The 16,419-nt window shown below is 39.4% G+C and overlaps 1 protein-coding gene, 1 long non-coding RNA gene and 1 pseudogene across 21 annotated transcripts; 1 reads left to right on the top strand and 2 right to left on the bottom strand.

The window, feature by feature from the left end:
• Window positions 1-622: 622 nt before the first annotated feature.
• LOC104582775 lies at window positions 623-3,231 on the top strand. The gene is made up of 3 exons (XM_014898615.2): window positions 623-713; window positions 1,173-1,289; window positions 2,463-3,231. The coding sequence occupies exons 2-3, from the start codon at window positions 1,181-1,183 to the stop codon at window positions 3,020-3,022; spliced, it is 669 nt and encodes a 222-aa protein (XP_014754101.2). The 5' UTR covers window positions 623-713; window positions 1,173-1,180; the 3' UTR covers window positions 3,023-3,231.
• A 407-nt stretch (window positions 3,232-3,638) lies between these two features.
• LOC106866076 lies at window positions 3,639-8,756 on the bottom strand (annotated as a pseudogene).
• A 1,544-nt stretch (window positions 8,757-10,300) lies between these two features.
• Window positions 10,301-16,419, bottom strand: LOC100822331. 20 transcript variants are annotated; one of them, XR_002963247.1, is made up of 8 exons: window positions 16,266-16,419; window positions 14,222-15,526; window positions 13,823-13,882; window positions 13,367-13,415; window positions 13,230-13,293; window positions 13,092-13,154; window positions 12,812-12,886; window positions 11,538-11,901 (listed from the first exon to the last, which is right to left on the bottom strand). It is a non-coding gene; the product is annotated as an uncharacterized LOC100822331 (long non-coding RNA). The 20 variants fall into 20 exon arrangements; XR_001406221.2 differs by lacking the exon at window positions 13,823-13,882 and having other exon boundaries at window positions 14,222-14,288; window positions 14,407-15,526; XR_002963249.1 differs by having other exon boundaries at window positions 13,230-13,882; window positions 14,222-14,288; window positions 14,407-14,533; window positions 15,418-15,526.

Raw genomic sequence — 16,419 nt, 5'->3', positions numbered from 1 at the left:
CAAATTCAGAACCATGCATGACAGGTTTCGTGATTCAAGGTTCTATCACACTTTAACTATTAATTTATTGTTATAACTTTTAAGCATTGTTGCAGTCCAGTTGATGATCACCATGATGCTTTGTAAACTATTTGCACCCCCACCTCACTACTATTTCCGCCTCAGTTTCTTCAGAAACCTTCAGTTTTATCATAGGTGAGGTGTATGCTATATGATATTGACTGATCGGGTTCACTAAACTGACTGAGTTAGTTTGTTTGCTCTTTGTAAATTTGATGGTAATCTTTTGTGCTATCTGAACAGGAAGTTCATAGTTTTGTCTCATGCTTGTGCCATTGGTTGATTTTATAATGTATCATTCATAGTTTGCTGCAGACTCGCGTAGTCGCGTACTAATACCATGGCGTTTGGACTAGAGAGTCAAAGGAAGAAGAAGAAGAGACGTGGTCACGTGGGCCCAGCTTAAACACATCTGAACCATCTAGCACAGATGGGAACAAATACTCGGAACAGGCGTCGGGTGTGGATCTGCCGGGATACACGGATGCATAAAGCCATCCGGATTCATAGGATATGAATCTTGTTCGATCTTGAGAGCCCTAATTGACTGCTCGCTGGCTGATTCCCACCTTCCCCCCTCTGCGCATCGCTTCAGCTCCTCACCCGGAACCTGAGATGCTCCACTCATGGCGGAATCTGGACCGTGTTTGCCGGTGAGTTTACTTTGCTTCTGTCGATTAATTATTCTTCTCGTAAATCAGATCCAACCATGCTCGCTGGCCCTGGATTCTAGTGATTTCAAGATTTGGCCTGGGTCTTGGCTTGGTAATTTTCGTGATTTGAACAACAGCCTGGGGTTTGATGGATTTCTGGCTCCGCCACTGCCTGGATTATTGACACACCAATACTAAATTCTCGATCCGGGTTTACTCTTTTTTTGTTTTGTTTATTCTTATCTGCAAAAAAATAAATAGAATTGATGTTAGTTTACTTTTACTAGCTAGTGAATTTCCTCTAGTGCTACAGTTGGAATCTGTACATAGCAATTCGGTCAACCTGCAAACTAAATATAGCATCTAGTTTCATGTTTGAGCCGAAATTTATTGGTTCATCCTAAAATAAGTGACGTGGATTTGTATTAATTTGTGATATATATATATATGTCTGTATAGATCTGCTTATGAGTACCCCTGGATCCTCATGGCAAGGAACGTTATGTATAGATCTGCTTATCAGTACCCCTGGATCCTCATGGCAAGGAACATTGCAGCGGGGCATCCCAAGCTGCGGTACCGCCACTCCCCTTATGACATTGATCTTTTCTGCTTCTCCAATCATGTCCCAGTTGATAAGCATTTTGCCATCACTAAGATGAAAATTATGAGAGAAATACAAGTGACGAGGATGAGAGACTATGTGATGCCCAACGATGCCATCGAGGGTACCATCACATGCATACAACAAATGGATTGAAAATAAATATTTTCATGGCATACTAAAACCGCGTAAATCTCCTTTCAGTCGTAAATGTTGGGACCAAAGGTGTCGTGTAACCCAGTAGTCTCTTTTATCTCTTGTAGGTTGCTATATAAAATAAAAATGCTATGAATTATGTGCTTAGTTTTGTATTCACCTATTTAGTGCTCCCTCCAATCCATAAATAGTAATTTATGGTGTTATGGCTGAATATTTACTTCCATGTCTTGGTGATGAAATTGTGGAATTGCAATTACTGTGAAAGAAGTTACTAAGGAAATAGAACTATCTTTTAGTCATTATGATATCAAACAAAACTTAATATTGTAGAATGTCAAATGGTATGAAAAAAGCTATTAAGGAAATATAACAATATTGATCCTTTTTTTTTTAGGGAACAATATTGATCCCTTAATTCCTGTAAGGTAGGTCTGAAGAAGCATTATCGTATGCGGTGTGATGGCCTTCCACTTAGTGCATATGCCAGGTCGGACCAAAACCAGTAGAAATTAGGAGTTTTAGGGGAATGTAATTAGGACTTCCAAGGCTAAAGAACTAGCAGTTTAGGAAAAGGAGAAGACGAGGTGGGGGCGTAGTGAGAACCAGTGTTGTGGCGGAGAAGGGTGTGCTCGACCTCTGTGTCGCAAGGTCGGCACCGCGAGCTTAAGAAAGGACGGGAGAAGGAGATGTGTTTGATAGCTTCTGAAACCCCTCTGCCCTACCTCATCCTATAACCCAGCCACATGCACAACTTTTTCCCTGTGCGCGCAAGTTTTATGCATGTTGTTATCCCGCTCGCTTTTGGGCGTTGGACATTTTGTTATGAACTTGATCATATTCTATTAAGTCTATAAAGTTTTGCTTACAACAAAGCTAGAACATGTTATAACAGATGGATGGAGTAGCTAGAAAGAAAAGTACTAAGTATCTTATTATTGCTCTCCTACGAGGAATTAACTAGTGAATAATAATATCTAGTTTTGCAGGTTCTCCCATTGAGATGACTGGCCCTAAACGAGGCATCTCATTTGATTGCTCCGTTCTTGTTGAGTTCGACATGAGGATTAAGAAAGGTAAGGAGGAAGATGATGTACAACTAATTGACGGGGCAGTAGATTTCAACGATGTAACCGCAGCCGCAGATTCTTCGATACCATTCACGACTTGCTTTGAAGGTGATTATGGTGCGGTTCACATGACTTATGCAATGATTGATGGAGTGGAAGCCACAATAGAAGTCATCATATCAAAGGTGCAGAGTGGATTCAATTTATCTCTCAGTTCATTTGTTTTTATGAAAGATTCACATGAAAAAATTCAACTCTTCCGTGGCACCATTGGTGAGTCATGTGGCTTGAGAAGATTTGTGATTGCTGTAGAGAAGGATACTTGGATGCATATGAAATTGGAGGTAGGCCAGAACAGCTCAAATCTTGATCACTATTATTGTTCCTTCAAAACAGACACACATGGATGTGCCTGTCAAGAAATAATGCTTGACCTTGCCACTATCTCCGTGAAGGCGACATGGTCCACCCTGCCATAATTAGTTGTGCTTCATATTCCGTGTGGAGAAATGATTGTGTGTTTCATATTCTATTTTTTTAGTTGTGTTATTTGTTGTTAATTGGCATCGGATGTATGCATGCCTCCTTATTAGTTATTGATTTTTGTGCTGGAACCAATGCAAGTATATATTGTTATGCGCCTTAATTTCCTCTTTCAATTCAATGAGAAGATCGAACATGTTTTCTACTCCCTCCGTTTCTAAATACTTGACGTGGTGTAACTTATAAAGCATTGCTTATTATCTTAATTCTGTTGGAACGTGCAGGAAGCGTATATGCATCATAATTAACAATAGGCATTGATTTGATCGTTATAATGAGACAAGTTTGAGCAAGCTTTTTTGAACCAAATCCGGGCAGTCATGGATATAAAACTACCAATCAATATTAAGATTGCTCAACCACATGATCATTATTTTAAGAGAGCCAATATTGGCAAAATCAATATTTTAATACAACAAAACAGAAGAGTGTACTTGCCATGTTAAGTTTGAGCGGTATAATTATCATCCCGAAAGAGGAAAAGTACATAAAAAGACATTGTATCCAACTAAATGGCAAAAGAACATGCAATCCTGTGCACATTAACTAACATTGACAAAATCACACATAATAGTAGTAGATAATATCTCGAATAGATAATTTAGTAAGAATATTTCAAAAAATAATAGGAATTGAAGATAGATAATTTCTATTGTACTGAATCTCAAGTAAGAAATATGTCAACATCATACATGCACATAATTTCAGTCAACTACTTGCACACCTCGTTTCTCTTGCTTTGGATTTGGACTTTGATGGCTCCTTAAACACTGAGGGGCAAATGGTGTTTATACCACACGCATTTGGGCCTCAGCAGAGTACAGATTGTCTGCCCAAATCCAACCTGCAAGCATTTTCAGTTTCAACTTAAGATGATTATTTCTGCAATTTAAGGTATGGGACTATCTAGAGCGCAGGTGTTTGAAAATCCTGGAAATTTCACTTAATTATGGAAAGGAGGGAGTCCTTTTTAATTTTTATGCCCCACCATTAAAGTGCAATTTCAACAAAATACAAAACTAAAAAAGTGCAATTACCACAAATACAAAACTAAAAATAAAATAACAAATAAGGGAACTATAAGAGTGACTGAAACACCACTGAACAAAAAAAGTGATTGAAACTTAAAAAAAATCAGGTGTCTGCGTTTTAAAATTCCATCGAGGTATAACCCAAAAGTTTTCTGCTGGAGGAAAACGCCACCATCTTTTAAGTTATTTGCGAAGCCAAAAATAGAACATGTCTTGTAATGGAAGATGAATCAACTCAACAGGGCATTACCAGCAGCAGGTTTATAGGCTCCCACTCGTCCTTTGGTGACCACTTCTCGAGAGACATCCTTGTTTGTTCTGGTGTTGTAGTTTTCTGTGCACAGATGGTAAATATAACTTGTTCCCAAGCAGAGAGACAATACAGCTTTAACAAATACCTGCTTTGTTCCTTCTCGGTAGACCCATCCAAGACGGTTAGAAATGCGATGCACATGGGTGTCCACACAGATTCCTTGAGTATTCTTCCATGCGATGCTCATCACTTGTTTAGTGAAAAATAGCTACGAAGAGAATTAAGTTTAAATTTCAACTATGAAGGACATAGTTAGTAGATAAAATACCAGATCAGCCAGTTTAGGGCCAACACCTTTCAAAGAAAGCAACTCCGTTAAAGAATCTGGAATATCCCCTCCAAATACTTCCTCCGTCCCATTTAAGTGATTCAAATTTGTCCAAATATGGATGTATCTATGCCTAAAAAGCGTCTAGATACATGTAATAGAAAGTCACTTAATATGAGAAGGAGGGAGTAGTTTAAGACAAATTTTAGAAGCTTCTTTTATGAATTAGGCCTTTCTCTGATAGAATCCAACCTGATTAAATTATACACAGTATGATATGAACAGTTGATCTCAAGAGTCTCATGTAACCTGAACAAGATGACAGTACAAACTGAAAAAAATAGTAAGGAACCAGCCCCCAAGTAGCTCGGTTAGCAACAGCTGTAATTACCACCACAGACCAGTAATGAAGTTCAAAGCATGGTTATGTCAGTCTACTCTATTATCTATTGCCATTCACTCTGCTATGATGTAAATTTTCCATCTGCATGCTTATAGCTTCAGCTTAGCTCCAGTTACTAATAATGCAGCAATTGTTGCTTTAATTAAATTGGGAAGGTGCCATTAGTATTGATCCTAAACATGCAAAAGGCCCTTGCAACTTACCGGTTTGATAAGGTTAGCTAGTGTGGTCTCATCTTCTGACGATAGCATAAAATTTATGTAAGGAGAATACAAGCAGCCCTGGCAATTTAGTTTGGAATAGAAAAGGTTTTGCTCGCCCTCCATTATTAATTCCTAATAATTCTAAAATGTGACAGAAGAGAACTTTTTTAAGGCTAACCTTAGTGGAGCAGTACTGAACTATTGATTGACCTGACATGTTAGATAAGATAACCAGAGCAGTTGGAATGCTCTGTGCAAGAGTTCGCCATCGGTCGGATGATGCTGTAAACTACAATGATGGAATGATGAACCGAATGGACAGTCAATAAACCAGTTTAAAATTTACTATCGATGACTCGAGGCATGAGAACACAAACATGAAACCAAGATACGTCTATGAAAGATTAGTAGTATCATCATTTTACTAACAGGTTTGCTAACCACCGGGATATGAGACTTGCCAATCTATTTAATTAGAGAACTTCGCTATTCAAGCTTAAGTGGTGGTTGTGTACCTTAGATTAAGCTTCAATATCTCATTTTTGGAAATACTCGTAATTCGTATGGCACATTACAACTGTATTAAACCTCTCCGCAATAATGACATAAGACAACAAGCTCTTTATGTTAAAATTTTCAGCCAAATTACAAGTGGCATCAAATGAGTGCAGATAAGATCAAAATTGAAGGCTCAAGGTACTACTGGCATTGCTCGCCTTTAAATTCCTTAGAATTCTTTTAGTACACAACTTCAGCTTTGGATAAAAAAAAGTAAACATGCACCTGACTTACATCACTGCTGTACCTTATTCGGTTCAATCTGTACAATAAGTAGTACTAATAAAGAATTAAAACGTGATTGTTGTTAGCTAGTAGTTTAAACCGACTACACATGAACGAATTAGCAACAATCCGGAAAATCAAAATATCACAATTTGCATATTTAGTCATCTTCATTCTTAAATAAAACTGAACTATAATAAGAACATATCACATATGCATTTGATATATACTTTTGGGTTTCTGCAAAGAAATTTATATAAACAATTTATTGACAATCTACAGCCAAGCCACTCACTTCAATTTAAAAACTGGAATAGCTCATGCAATTCATACAACACGGTCAGTAACAATTAATTATTTAGGAAGTGCATACCTGGAATTGTCCCAAGAAGGAAAGAACCATACCATCTTCAGAAAATCATCGTTTTACTTTGCAGTTGAGAAATGGGCACGCTTCATGGATCACTGAAAGATCAATAAACACAATTTATGCAATTTTAGATAAAGGCAGAGTTTGGCATGAACGGAATTATTAACCATACATCTGAATCTTGGATGAACCTAGTACAGGTTACTTGGCAACAGCCCAACAATATAGCATGGCACAATTTTGCAGCCTCCTCGTTTTTATTGATTAGTAAAGCAACAACAAAGGGGCTGAGCACAAAGTTAGACCTATAATTCCCTAGCAGCTTAATGTTGATATGCATAACCCCTACAGTTAAATTAGAGGTTCACACAACGCTATGGAATCCTAGCACAAAAGTATTAGGGGTGTTCTAGCAAGAAAAGAGATACCATAGGTATTCTTTGTGTCTTTGTGTGTTAATGATGTGGAACATTCATGATGCACCACCAAGCAATGATGTAGAGTTGCTGCCTATTATTGTCCTAGTTTAAGGAGCCAAAAAAACAGAAAATCAGTTTTACCATTATCTGTAACTGGATGAAGAGGGATACTCGGGTGATCGATATAGCTGGTCTGAGAGTGCACGGAACTATAAGAAAATAAATAATTGTATCCTCACATGAACATACTGATACGAAGTCCACAAAATCATGTAATTTCATCAAACGAATAAAATTCTCCTTTAGAAAAATCACAAACCTGACAATTGCCATCACCTGGTACCCTCACTTCAAACAGGCCATATGCGTTTAGCCTACAAAAGGCTCTCTTGAATTAAGAAATATGTAAAGATCATAGATGTGTTGGCATTTCATTTTCACTGGAACAGGTGGCAGGTGAATCCAAGTCAGCTTGAGCTATTTCTGCAGTACACACTGAGTAAAGACATGCTAAAACTGTTCCATATGCAGGTATACCATTTCTTTGAAGAAACGCAACAAGATAAATTATTAGCATATCAATAAATAGCACGTAAGGCTACCTGCAACACCCTCATTATAGGCATCTGTAGATGGCTTCCAATTCCAAGTTCCTTCAGCTTTTTAATCTGGAGATAATAAGGCTACAGAACAAATCAATATTGAGGAAACCTTCTTATTTCAGGCATGGACAATGACCAGAGGAACAAGTGAAGAATGAAACTCATAGGTTATTATTGACCAATGCAGAAATTGCATGTCTAATTAAAATTTTACCAAGTTATTTATGTACGGCCACCCATTAAATTTACTTATGTGCACATAATCATAATGAAAGATGGAATGTAATAAATGTTGTAGAGATCAAGGAATCAAACTTGGCCACTTGTACTGAGATATTAATTTAGTTCGTTCAAAGCAATATCCAAATAATAGGCCATGTGTATCAAGGGTTCTTACATTATCCACATCGTATCCTCTTGTGTGTTGCAAAACAAATTACCAATCCTGCATGATGGGAACATACATCAGAATAAATTTTTAGAATTATAAGGCAAGACCACATGTAAAGTGCATCAGAATAGAGTAGTAGTTAGCAAGTGAAAGGCATGACAGCTGGAAAATACTACCAGGAACTCTAAAATCTAGTAACCTAACTTACAGCTCCAAAGACAACTCTAAAAACTGAAAAGAGTATCTAGTCTACCAACTTGCTCTGTTCTGCTCCATGGCAATGCTGCAGCACTAAAACATAAAGCCCGGCCTTGTATTTCTAATGCCTGCTAGTTACCTTAGGTAGGGAAAAATAATCATAAGACGGTGAAAAAAACGCAGACTTACCACATATTATTATCCTTGGATGTATTTCTAGATCGCAAACCATCTTCTAAAAAGATCCATAATGCAGCATTTGCCTCTTGCACTTTGCCTAGTAGAACATTTGGCAGGTGTACCTACAGCAAAGAAAATAGTCAGAAGTGGTTAGTTCAGAGGAAGTTTAATCAATCAGACTTAACAATTATCTACTTGCTCCAAGATTAGAGCTAGTTGAGTGTTGCTAGTCGAGTGACGGAATCAGTTTGGTGCCGCAGGCAGACTCTTCAAAAGATTATCTTATAACCCCTTAGCTGAATAGATTCCACACCTGAAGTAGTTAAAAGAGAGATTAAAGATTATACACATTAACTTCTACAACTCATCAATAATTAACAAGAGCAATGCTCTGACAGTTCGTCCTGCAGCAGTCAGGCCCGTGAGTTTTCTGGTCTGGACCAGCGCAGTCCACCACGCAGAGCTGCAGGCCCGACGTCCCCGCCAGGAACACGGCCCGGCCAAATACCCGGTACCTTTGGTGGCATCGCAGGCTTTTTTGTTGTCACATGCAAGCTGGGCTCTCTGCATCCTGCCAGAAGACCACGCAGCAGGCCCACCATGTGCATGTGTTCTTGAAAAACAAATTACTACTCGTGTAGTAGCAGCTGCAGCACTTGCCACCTTTAGTGCAGGCTAAGCTAGTTAGAACGTCCAATACTCCTAATTAGTGCTACTTCATCCGGCCCGAATTACTTGTCAAAATATTACATGTATGTAGATGTTTTATAAACATAGATACATTCATATTTAGACAAATTTGAGACAAGTAATATGATCGGAGAGTAATAAATACGTTGCTTTCTTCTGTACCCATGGTTGAAACCGTCGGTACCTTCATAAATACACATTTCGGTACTCGGGATAAAAATACTCGGTACCGATTTCTCTATATCGGTTCATAGCAAGAAGGGATTGAACACGTTTATACTAAGAAGAAAAATTGTTTGGATTATTTCGTGTGTGGAATAAATAATCTTCGGTACCCATTGTTGACAGACTCGGTGTGTGGAATAAAACCGTTTGGATTATTCGTGTCTCGGTACAACTATGACTCGACGCCTTGCCGATTATCCATTCGGTACTCGGGATTTTGGAACTTTGTATCAATTAAATAATCTTATGTGTCTAATAAATTATTTTGGTACCCGGAGGCAAGAGCTTCAGAGGCTGTTTGGTTTGATCCCACAATTGACTTGCCAAATATTTGGTTGCCAAAATATTGATTGAGGTTTTGTTTGCCCATGATTTGACAAATTTTGGCAAAAAAAAATGAACTAGAGTTGGTAGTGGGGAATTGGCTTGCCAAAAAATTGGTTTTGATCCAAACAAGAACCAAATTTTGGTCAATGACCAAAAATTTGGTAGGACATGGTTTGGCCACCATCCAAACATACCCTCCGTGCCTTGCTGGTTATGCATTCGGTACCCGGATATAGAAACATTGTATCAGTAAAATTATCTTATGTGTCTACAATTATAATATCGATAAAAAATTTCAGTGCCCAAATTCATCGAATCGGTACCTCAATAAAATAGGTACTCGGTACCTAGGATGAGAATCATTTGGACTAGTTCTTGTGTTTCCATCGAGGATAATCTCAATAAAACTCTTTGGACTAGTTCTTGTGTTTCTTGTGTTTCGATACAAGTATAATCTCAATAATAATCTTCGATACGAGTATAATCTCAATAATAATCTTCGGTGCTCAGATTCATCTAATCGGTACCTTTTTTTTTACGAATACGACAGCGTCGTTTTCATTAATAAGAGTTGGAATTTACAGTGAGTTGATAAGTAACCAGAGAAGTCTAATCGGTACTTGGAGTTTCAAGAAAGTCTACAATTAAGCAAGCCTGTTGGCTGTTCCAAGAAAATTCAAGAGATTATTCTTCATTTTTCACATGTGCAATAAAATGGCTCGGTTCCAAGAAAATCTAAGGCATTAAGCAAGCTTGTTGGCTGTTAATGACAAAAAAAACTTCTTGAGCTTCACATGTTGATTGTCTGAAACACCAGATTCCTGAGTATAATCAAACAAACTTTTGGAAGCAGCTAACAGAAGTCCAGAAGAATGAAGTAGAGCAAGTAGCAGACTAAGCACAGGTATCATCCTGATGGATTTTTATTTCCCCTTCAAGCAAGCACTATCTTCAGATCCAAATGAAATTCTAAGACCAAAAAAGCCTGAACTCTCGACAACAATCATCAATTTATCAGTCTGAGCATTTGTTGTTACTGAATAACAGAATCTTGTGAACAAATTATCAGTCTGCTAGCTCCTGGCCGGGGCAAAAGGGAGTAGAGAGGAGAAAAGGAGGAAGCCAAGGGGAGTTTGGACTTTTCATGAAGATTGCTGCCAACAAATAAAATCTAAATGCCAATGTGACAAACAATCGGCATCTCAACTCAGAGGCATACAAGAATCTGGTGTTTAAGAACTATAAAAAACAGGAGGAAAAAAACACGACCTCTGATTCAGAACTCTAAAAAAACAGGAGCAAATCAGCTTAACTTTCTGGCTGCCACTGCAATGGCAAAAAGAAAAACATTTGGATTGTCAAAAATCAATAACAAGGAGCAAGGAAGGGGGAAAAAAATCCTTCTCCGTTTCCAGGTAGGGAAAGAGCAACGTATCCTTCGTCCTGGCCAAAAATTAAATACGCACACAAGCACATCTCAGTGCAGCAGCAACCTGATTAACAAAACCAAATCATTGGTATAGCAAGTTAGCAACTCCCCTCACAAACATTTATACAAACAGTCAGTGTGCATAAGAAATGGCAAGGAGTGGCACTTTACACTGCAGCTCCAGTGGCGACACCTCCACCCGCAGGTGCCCTTGGCGACCTGCGCTTCGTCCACGGCCTCGTCTATGTCATATCCCTGCATCTATCTGAAGAACTAACACCTGCGGAGGCTACTGTCGAGTATTCAGTTATCGTGTGGGGCAAGTTACTTTACTGTTTCCCTTTCTGTAGCTTTCACCCAGCAGTAACTACTGCGCCTATATAGTTGGCCGGCTGAGAGCCGTGTAAGTTTTTACCGCATTATTCTCTGAAGTCATTGAAACAAATATACAATAGGGTCTGTCTATACACTAGGCGCCTGTTTTTGCATAACAAAACAGACGCCTATTTTGAGAAACAAAACCAGTCGCCTGGTTTCTGAGACAAAAGCAGGCGACTATTAGTTGAGTAGAAAGCAGTCACTTGAAACAATGAAGGTCAAAACACAAGATACAGGCATATAACCAGTCGCATGATCATTGAACAAATAGCAGTCACATTGGCGGTCTTCTGAACTTTTGAGTGACAAATTCAAACCAAAAAATTCATGTTCTGGACACAGTCCATAATGAAACATATTAAGTAAGAACATTATCTTCATTTACAAATCCAATTCTTGCGAATACACAACAAATCATTCATTTCTAGAATAGTTGCTTATAAATTCACTGACCTACAAATTGCCGTGATTTTATTAGCACAATGATGCCGATTCTTGCGAATACACAACAAAGCATATTTGGTGGAGATACCCAGCTTATAGATGAGGTATCATGCCCCTCACACCCAGCCCCACCCCAAAACACCCCTTATATGGTTTGATTCCTGCAGTTCGTTCAAAATGAATTAGTTAGGCTAATTTGCTTCAGTTCCAAAATGTGTCCCCCCTAACACATGTACAAAAACTGCAGCACACAAAAGCTATGCATATATAAAGGGCACCTGCAGGGAAACTGTACATCAAACCACACAAAAATGATCTATGCCCTATCTTAACTGTGTTTATTATCTTCAAGTTGTATGCAAAACTTCAACAGATGATCAATCCCTGGTATATTCAAATAATTTATCTTATGCACAATTTCAGCAAGGGCAACAATGTGTTTCAGACAGGAGGGATCAAAGTATGGGTCAAAGCATTGATGCTTTTTATACCATGCACAGAACACAAGTTACTTAAAGGTGCTTAGCTAAATTATTGCAATGGCACCGCTACAGGTGCAAAAAACATTATAAATGGGATGCAATTCCAAAAGAAATCCACTTCAATTGCATTTATAAAGAACTGAGATTGCAATAGTAAAACTGTTCAGATTTAAAGGTGCTCAGGTAAACACAGTTCAATGGCACTGCTACATGAATTGAATATATCACACACATTATCGTTTTCATTGCTAGGATTGTTGCTAAGTTCATAAGAACCCCAATTGCGCATAGTAATCGACATACGAAATTGAGACTGATTTCCTTTCGGCATGTGGCTGGACGAAAAACCAACATAGACAATGAGAATTGCTACTGTGCACACCTAGAGACACAGAAATGCAATTGCAATTCATAAGAAACCAATTACAGTAACCGACATGCAAATTGAGACTGGTTCAGCATTTGCGCATGTGGCAGGACTTAAAATCAAAATCGACAACGAGAATGGCTAGTGTGCAAACCCAGAGACACATAACTGCAATTGCAGTTCATAAGAACCCCGATTGCGCAAAAAGATAAAAATAAATACCTGTTCATTGCCCGGTTCAAGGGAAACCCTGCCTTCCCTCACCCCAAGCTGTCCATGCATCATAAGTAGACCAATCTACGCAACGAAAACAAAAGTCAAAATCAACAAAGTGAAGCAACAAACATATTGGGCTGCAATTCGAGTATTAAACAACTGAAAATGCATATGATACAATGCTCGATTGCGAGAAGTCAAGGTACATGCAATTTTCAGTTAAATAAATGACAGTAGCTGACAAAACAGATCACAACAAGGCAAAAAAGAAGAAGAAGATGATTACATGTTTCATTGCTATACTGTCCCTTCTATCGCCAAACTGTCCATAAAGCACAAGTAGATCCATCTAAGGAAAAGATACAGAGGTGCATAATGGGTAGATAAAAAAACCAACAACAAATCCAGTGATTGTAATGCTTACACAACAAGGAGCTGTCCACGTATGTATCAATCAAAACCTGAACCTGGACACAAGAAGAAACAAACTGGTGTGCAGTTCTGGAATTCAGCAAATGCGATTGCATTTGATAAGGCATCGAATTGCGCACATGAAAGTACCTGCAATTGAGTTAAGGCAAGGAACAGGGGCACGCTTGCTTCTAAAAGGCTGGAAGAAGGAATAAAGTGCAATGAATTGTGTGCCTATCATCTTCAAAGAACAAAGGCTAAAAATCTACCAAAAAAAAGGAACAACACAAACTAGAGTGGAATTCCAGTAGTGAACAAATGCAATTGCACTTCATAAGAACCTTGGTTGCAAGTAGTAATTGCAATAAAAAATGAACTGAACTATTTCAATTCAATTCCAGTACGGTCAAACCAGTAACTGGCCCCTGTATCCCAATTTCAAAGGTTCCAAAAATCAAAAATCAATTGGGGTTATATATGTTTAGAAAACTGTAATTGCAGCTGCTAACAACCAAAATAACCCAGGCAGACAAAAGGTAGAGTTGCAAATGACTGCAAAAATCAACATGAATGGAAAACCCAAAAACAAATTTAACAACATAATACCTGAACAAACAGAAGAGGGTTCAGAATTACTAAGTTGTAAATTCTGAATCAAAAAGTAGCCTATGCAAGTTCAAAAAAGAACAAAGAGACAGAGAGTTAGACAAAAGGTTCAGATTGGCCATTGTAAGAAATAAGAAGACTAAACTACGCACAGGCCAGTTTTATTTAACAGAATTAATGAAGCCCAATAATGAAGTGAACATGCCCATTAAAGATCTAGCCCATTTAATACATATTGCCGCTGTATTATGGAAGCCTAGAGAAAAGCTCGAGGGGAGGAAATACACAGATCCCCACTGAGATAGAAGTCCGTAGGCCATGGCGGCTAAGAAAAATAATAGGAAAGAAAGAAGAAGAACACCAGCAGGGACTGGAAGGTCAAGGCGAATGGGGACTAACCTCAACATGGAGACGCCAAGGTATTGTGTTTGCTCCTGCTCCCCTTGATCTCATGCCCCCTACGTCGCTGCAGCAGGGAGAAACAACAGAAAAGAGGAACCATGATCAGATCTGTTTTGCTAACTCAAGTTTAACCAAGTTCTTTTGCTAGCATTGTTGCTTACAAATAGATTTCATTGACCTACCAAATGGTGATATTATGAGCAGCATGGTGCCGATCCTAGCAAATACACAGCAAATCGGAATTGGTGGCCATTTGAAGCTTGTAGATGAGGTAACATGTCCCCTAACACCCAAACCTCAACCCGAAACCTTCAATACATGGTTTGATTACTACAGTTCAACAGGGGCGGACCCAGTCGGGTTATTGGGTGGGGCACGCCCCACGTTATTCTTAGTACAAATTATCAGAAAAATTAGGAAAAAATAGAACCGCAGTGTATTCGCCCCACCCAATATTAGAAATGCAGTGTTTGTCCCACCCGATATTGAAAACCTGGGTCTGCTACTGCAGGTCAACGTATATTGGCTTAGTTATAGGTTATTTAGCTTCAGAATCAAAGGATGCAATTGCACAAAAACTACTAAAAAAATAGGTAAAGGCTACAATTGCAACTGTAAGAAATGGGTGCAAATCAAATTTCAAAAAATCTTGGTAGAGGATATAGACAGAGCATTTAACAAAAATGTCAAAAATCGAAAAGAAGCTAGATGCCTAATATTTGAAATTATACAGAAATCTGAAAATGCAACGGTGCAATTATCATTGCTTTTAGAACTTATACAGAGTGCAATTTGAATCTATCTCAATCCAAACATGTACAAGGGCATCTTTTCATAAGTACACATCCTTATCTAGTGATGATGTTAGAATAAGAATATAGTTGAGAAAAGCATTACATAACTCTAAATCTAAGCAGCCTTAGCAAGCTTAGTTGAGTCCAGGAGAAGGGTAAAGTGGGTTTTCAACTGGTAATAACATGAAAAGACAGAATCTAATGATAAAAGTAGTCCTCCAGCGCTTCAGTAGAAAATACAAAATGGCCAATGCTTTCAGAAAAATGAAAGTTTCAAGTCCATTTCAAAGACTAGCCAGTCAACACTTCAGTCCGAAAAATCTTAGTGAAAAGAAACATTACTATACCAAAAGGAAGAGCTACAAACAGCAGCATAGACACTTGATTTCAAAAACTTACCAATCAACACTTGAGTCCCAAAAATCTTAGTGAAGTGAAACATTCTTATACCAAAAGAGAGAACTACAAACAGCAGCATAGACACTTTATACCGTGCAAGTTCTTCATCCTGCATATAGTAGCTGCAACCAAATTAGCTTACACACAGAGCAAGCTAAATACAAGAAGCATATATGACAATATGTGCCAAGTGCATGGTTTTCATGTCGTCTAAACGTCGCCTAAAAGACGCTAACGCCGTCCAGTCGCGCTGGACACGACGACTGGGAGCGACACCCAGTAATTTGAAGTTAAGAGTGACGCCCCGCCTGCTTGTGCATCGACTGGGGTGCTAGTGGCACTCGCCCAGGGTGAATTGTCGGGAGTTTTGGGGGAATCGGGAGGAAATCGACTACCGCAGAAGAGAATTGAGTGGGAGATAGGGGAATCGACCACTGCAGAAGAGATTGGACGGGAAAAGAAATTAACCACGGCAGAAGAGAATCAGGCGGGTGGCAGAGGGAAGCCGAGCCGCCGAGATGCTCCGCCGCCGCCGCCCCCAAGCTTTCTCCGCTCCGCCTCCGGGTCGATATGGTCCACGCGAGAGCCTGCGGGTCAGAGCAGACGCGCGCCCGGCGGCCGCGGCTCGGCGGAGAACTTGCGGGGCGGGAGGAGTTGAGAGGAGACAGAGGACAAGGCCGGCCCGGAGACGATCCCCGGAGCCGTCTCTAGGGTCTCCTGGTGGGCTTGAGGAGATTTCAGGTTAATTTGCAGTTCATCGAGGTGGAAGGAACAGACGACGCCGACCCCGCGAGGGCCGCACGGAGGAGGGAGGACGGGGGATACCAGAAAACGAATGGGAAGCTCACCGGACGGGGAAGGCAGCCTCCGGGCAAGCAAAGTCACCTCCTCCCCTCACCCCGCGTCCCCATTTTTCGCTCCGAGGTCAGTCGGAAAAACAGAAGAAAAAATGCAGAAGGAAGGGTCAGAGGCAAAGAAAAAGCACAAATCTCCAGGCATGGA

This window comes from Brachypodium distachyon, chromosome 2 (assembly GCF_000005505.3).
Source record: "Brachypodium distachyon strain Bd21 chromosome 2, Brachypodium_distachyon_v3.0, whole genome shotgun sequence".
NCBI lineage: Eukaryota > Viridiplantae > Streptophyta > Magnoliopsida > Poales > Poaceae > Brachypodium > Brachypodium distachyon.
Note: the sequence above shows the minus strand (reverse complement) of the source record. Positions and strands in the feature narration are given on the sequence as shown.

Excerpts from the sequence above, each read along its gene's own strand:
- LOC104582775 (XM_014898615.2), top strand. The coding sequence starts at position 1,181 with ATGAGTACCCCTGGATCCTCATGGCAAGGAACGTTATGTATAGATCTG. Across the intron at positions 1,290-2,462 it reads GCGGGGCATCCCAAGCTGCG|GTTCTCCCATTGAGATGACT; the intron begins GTACCGCCACTC and ends CTAGTTTTGCAG.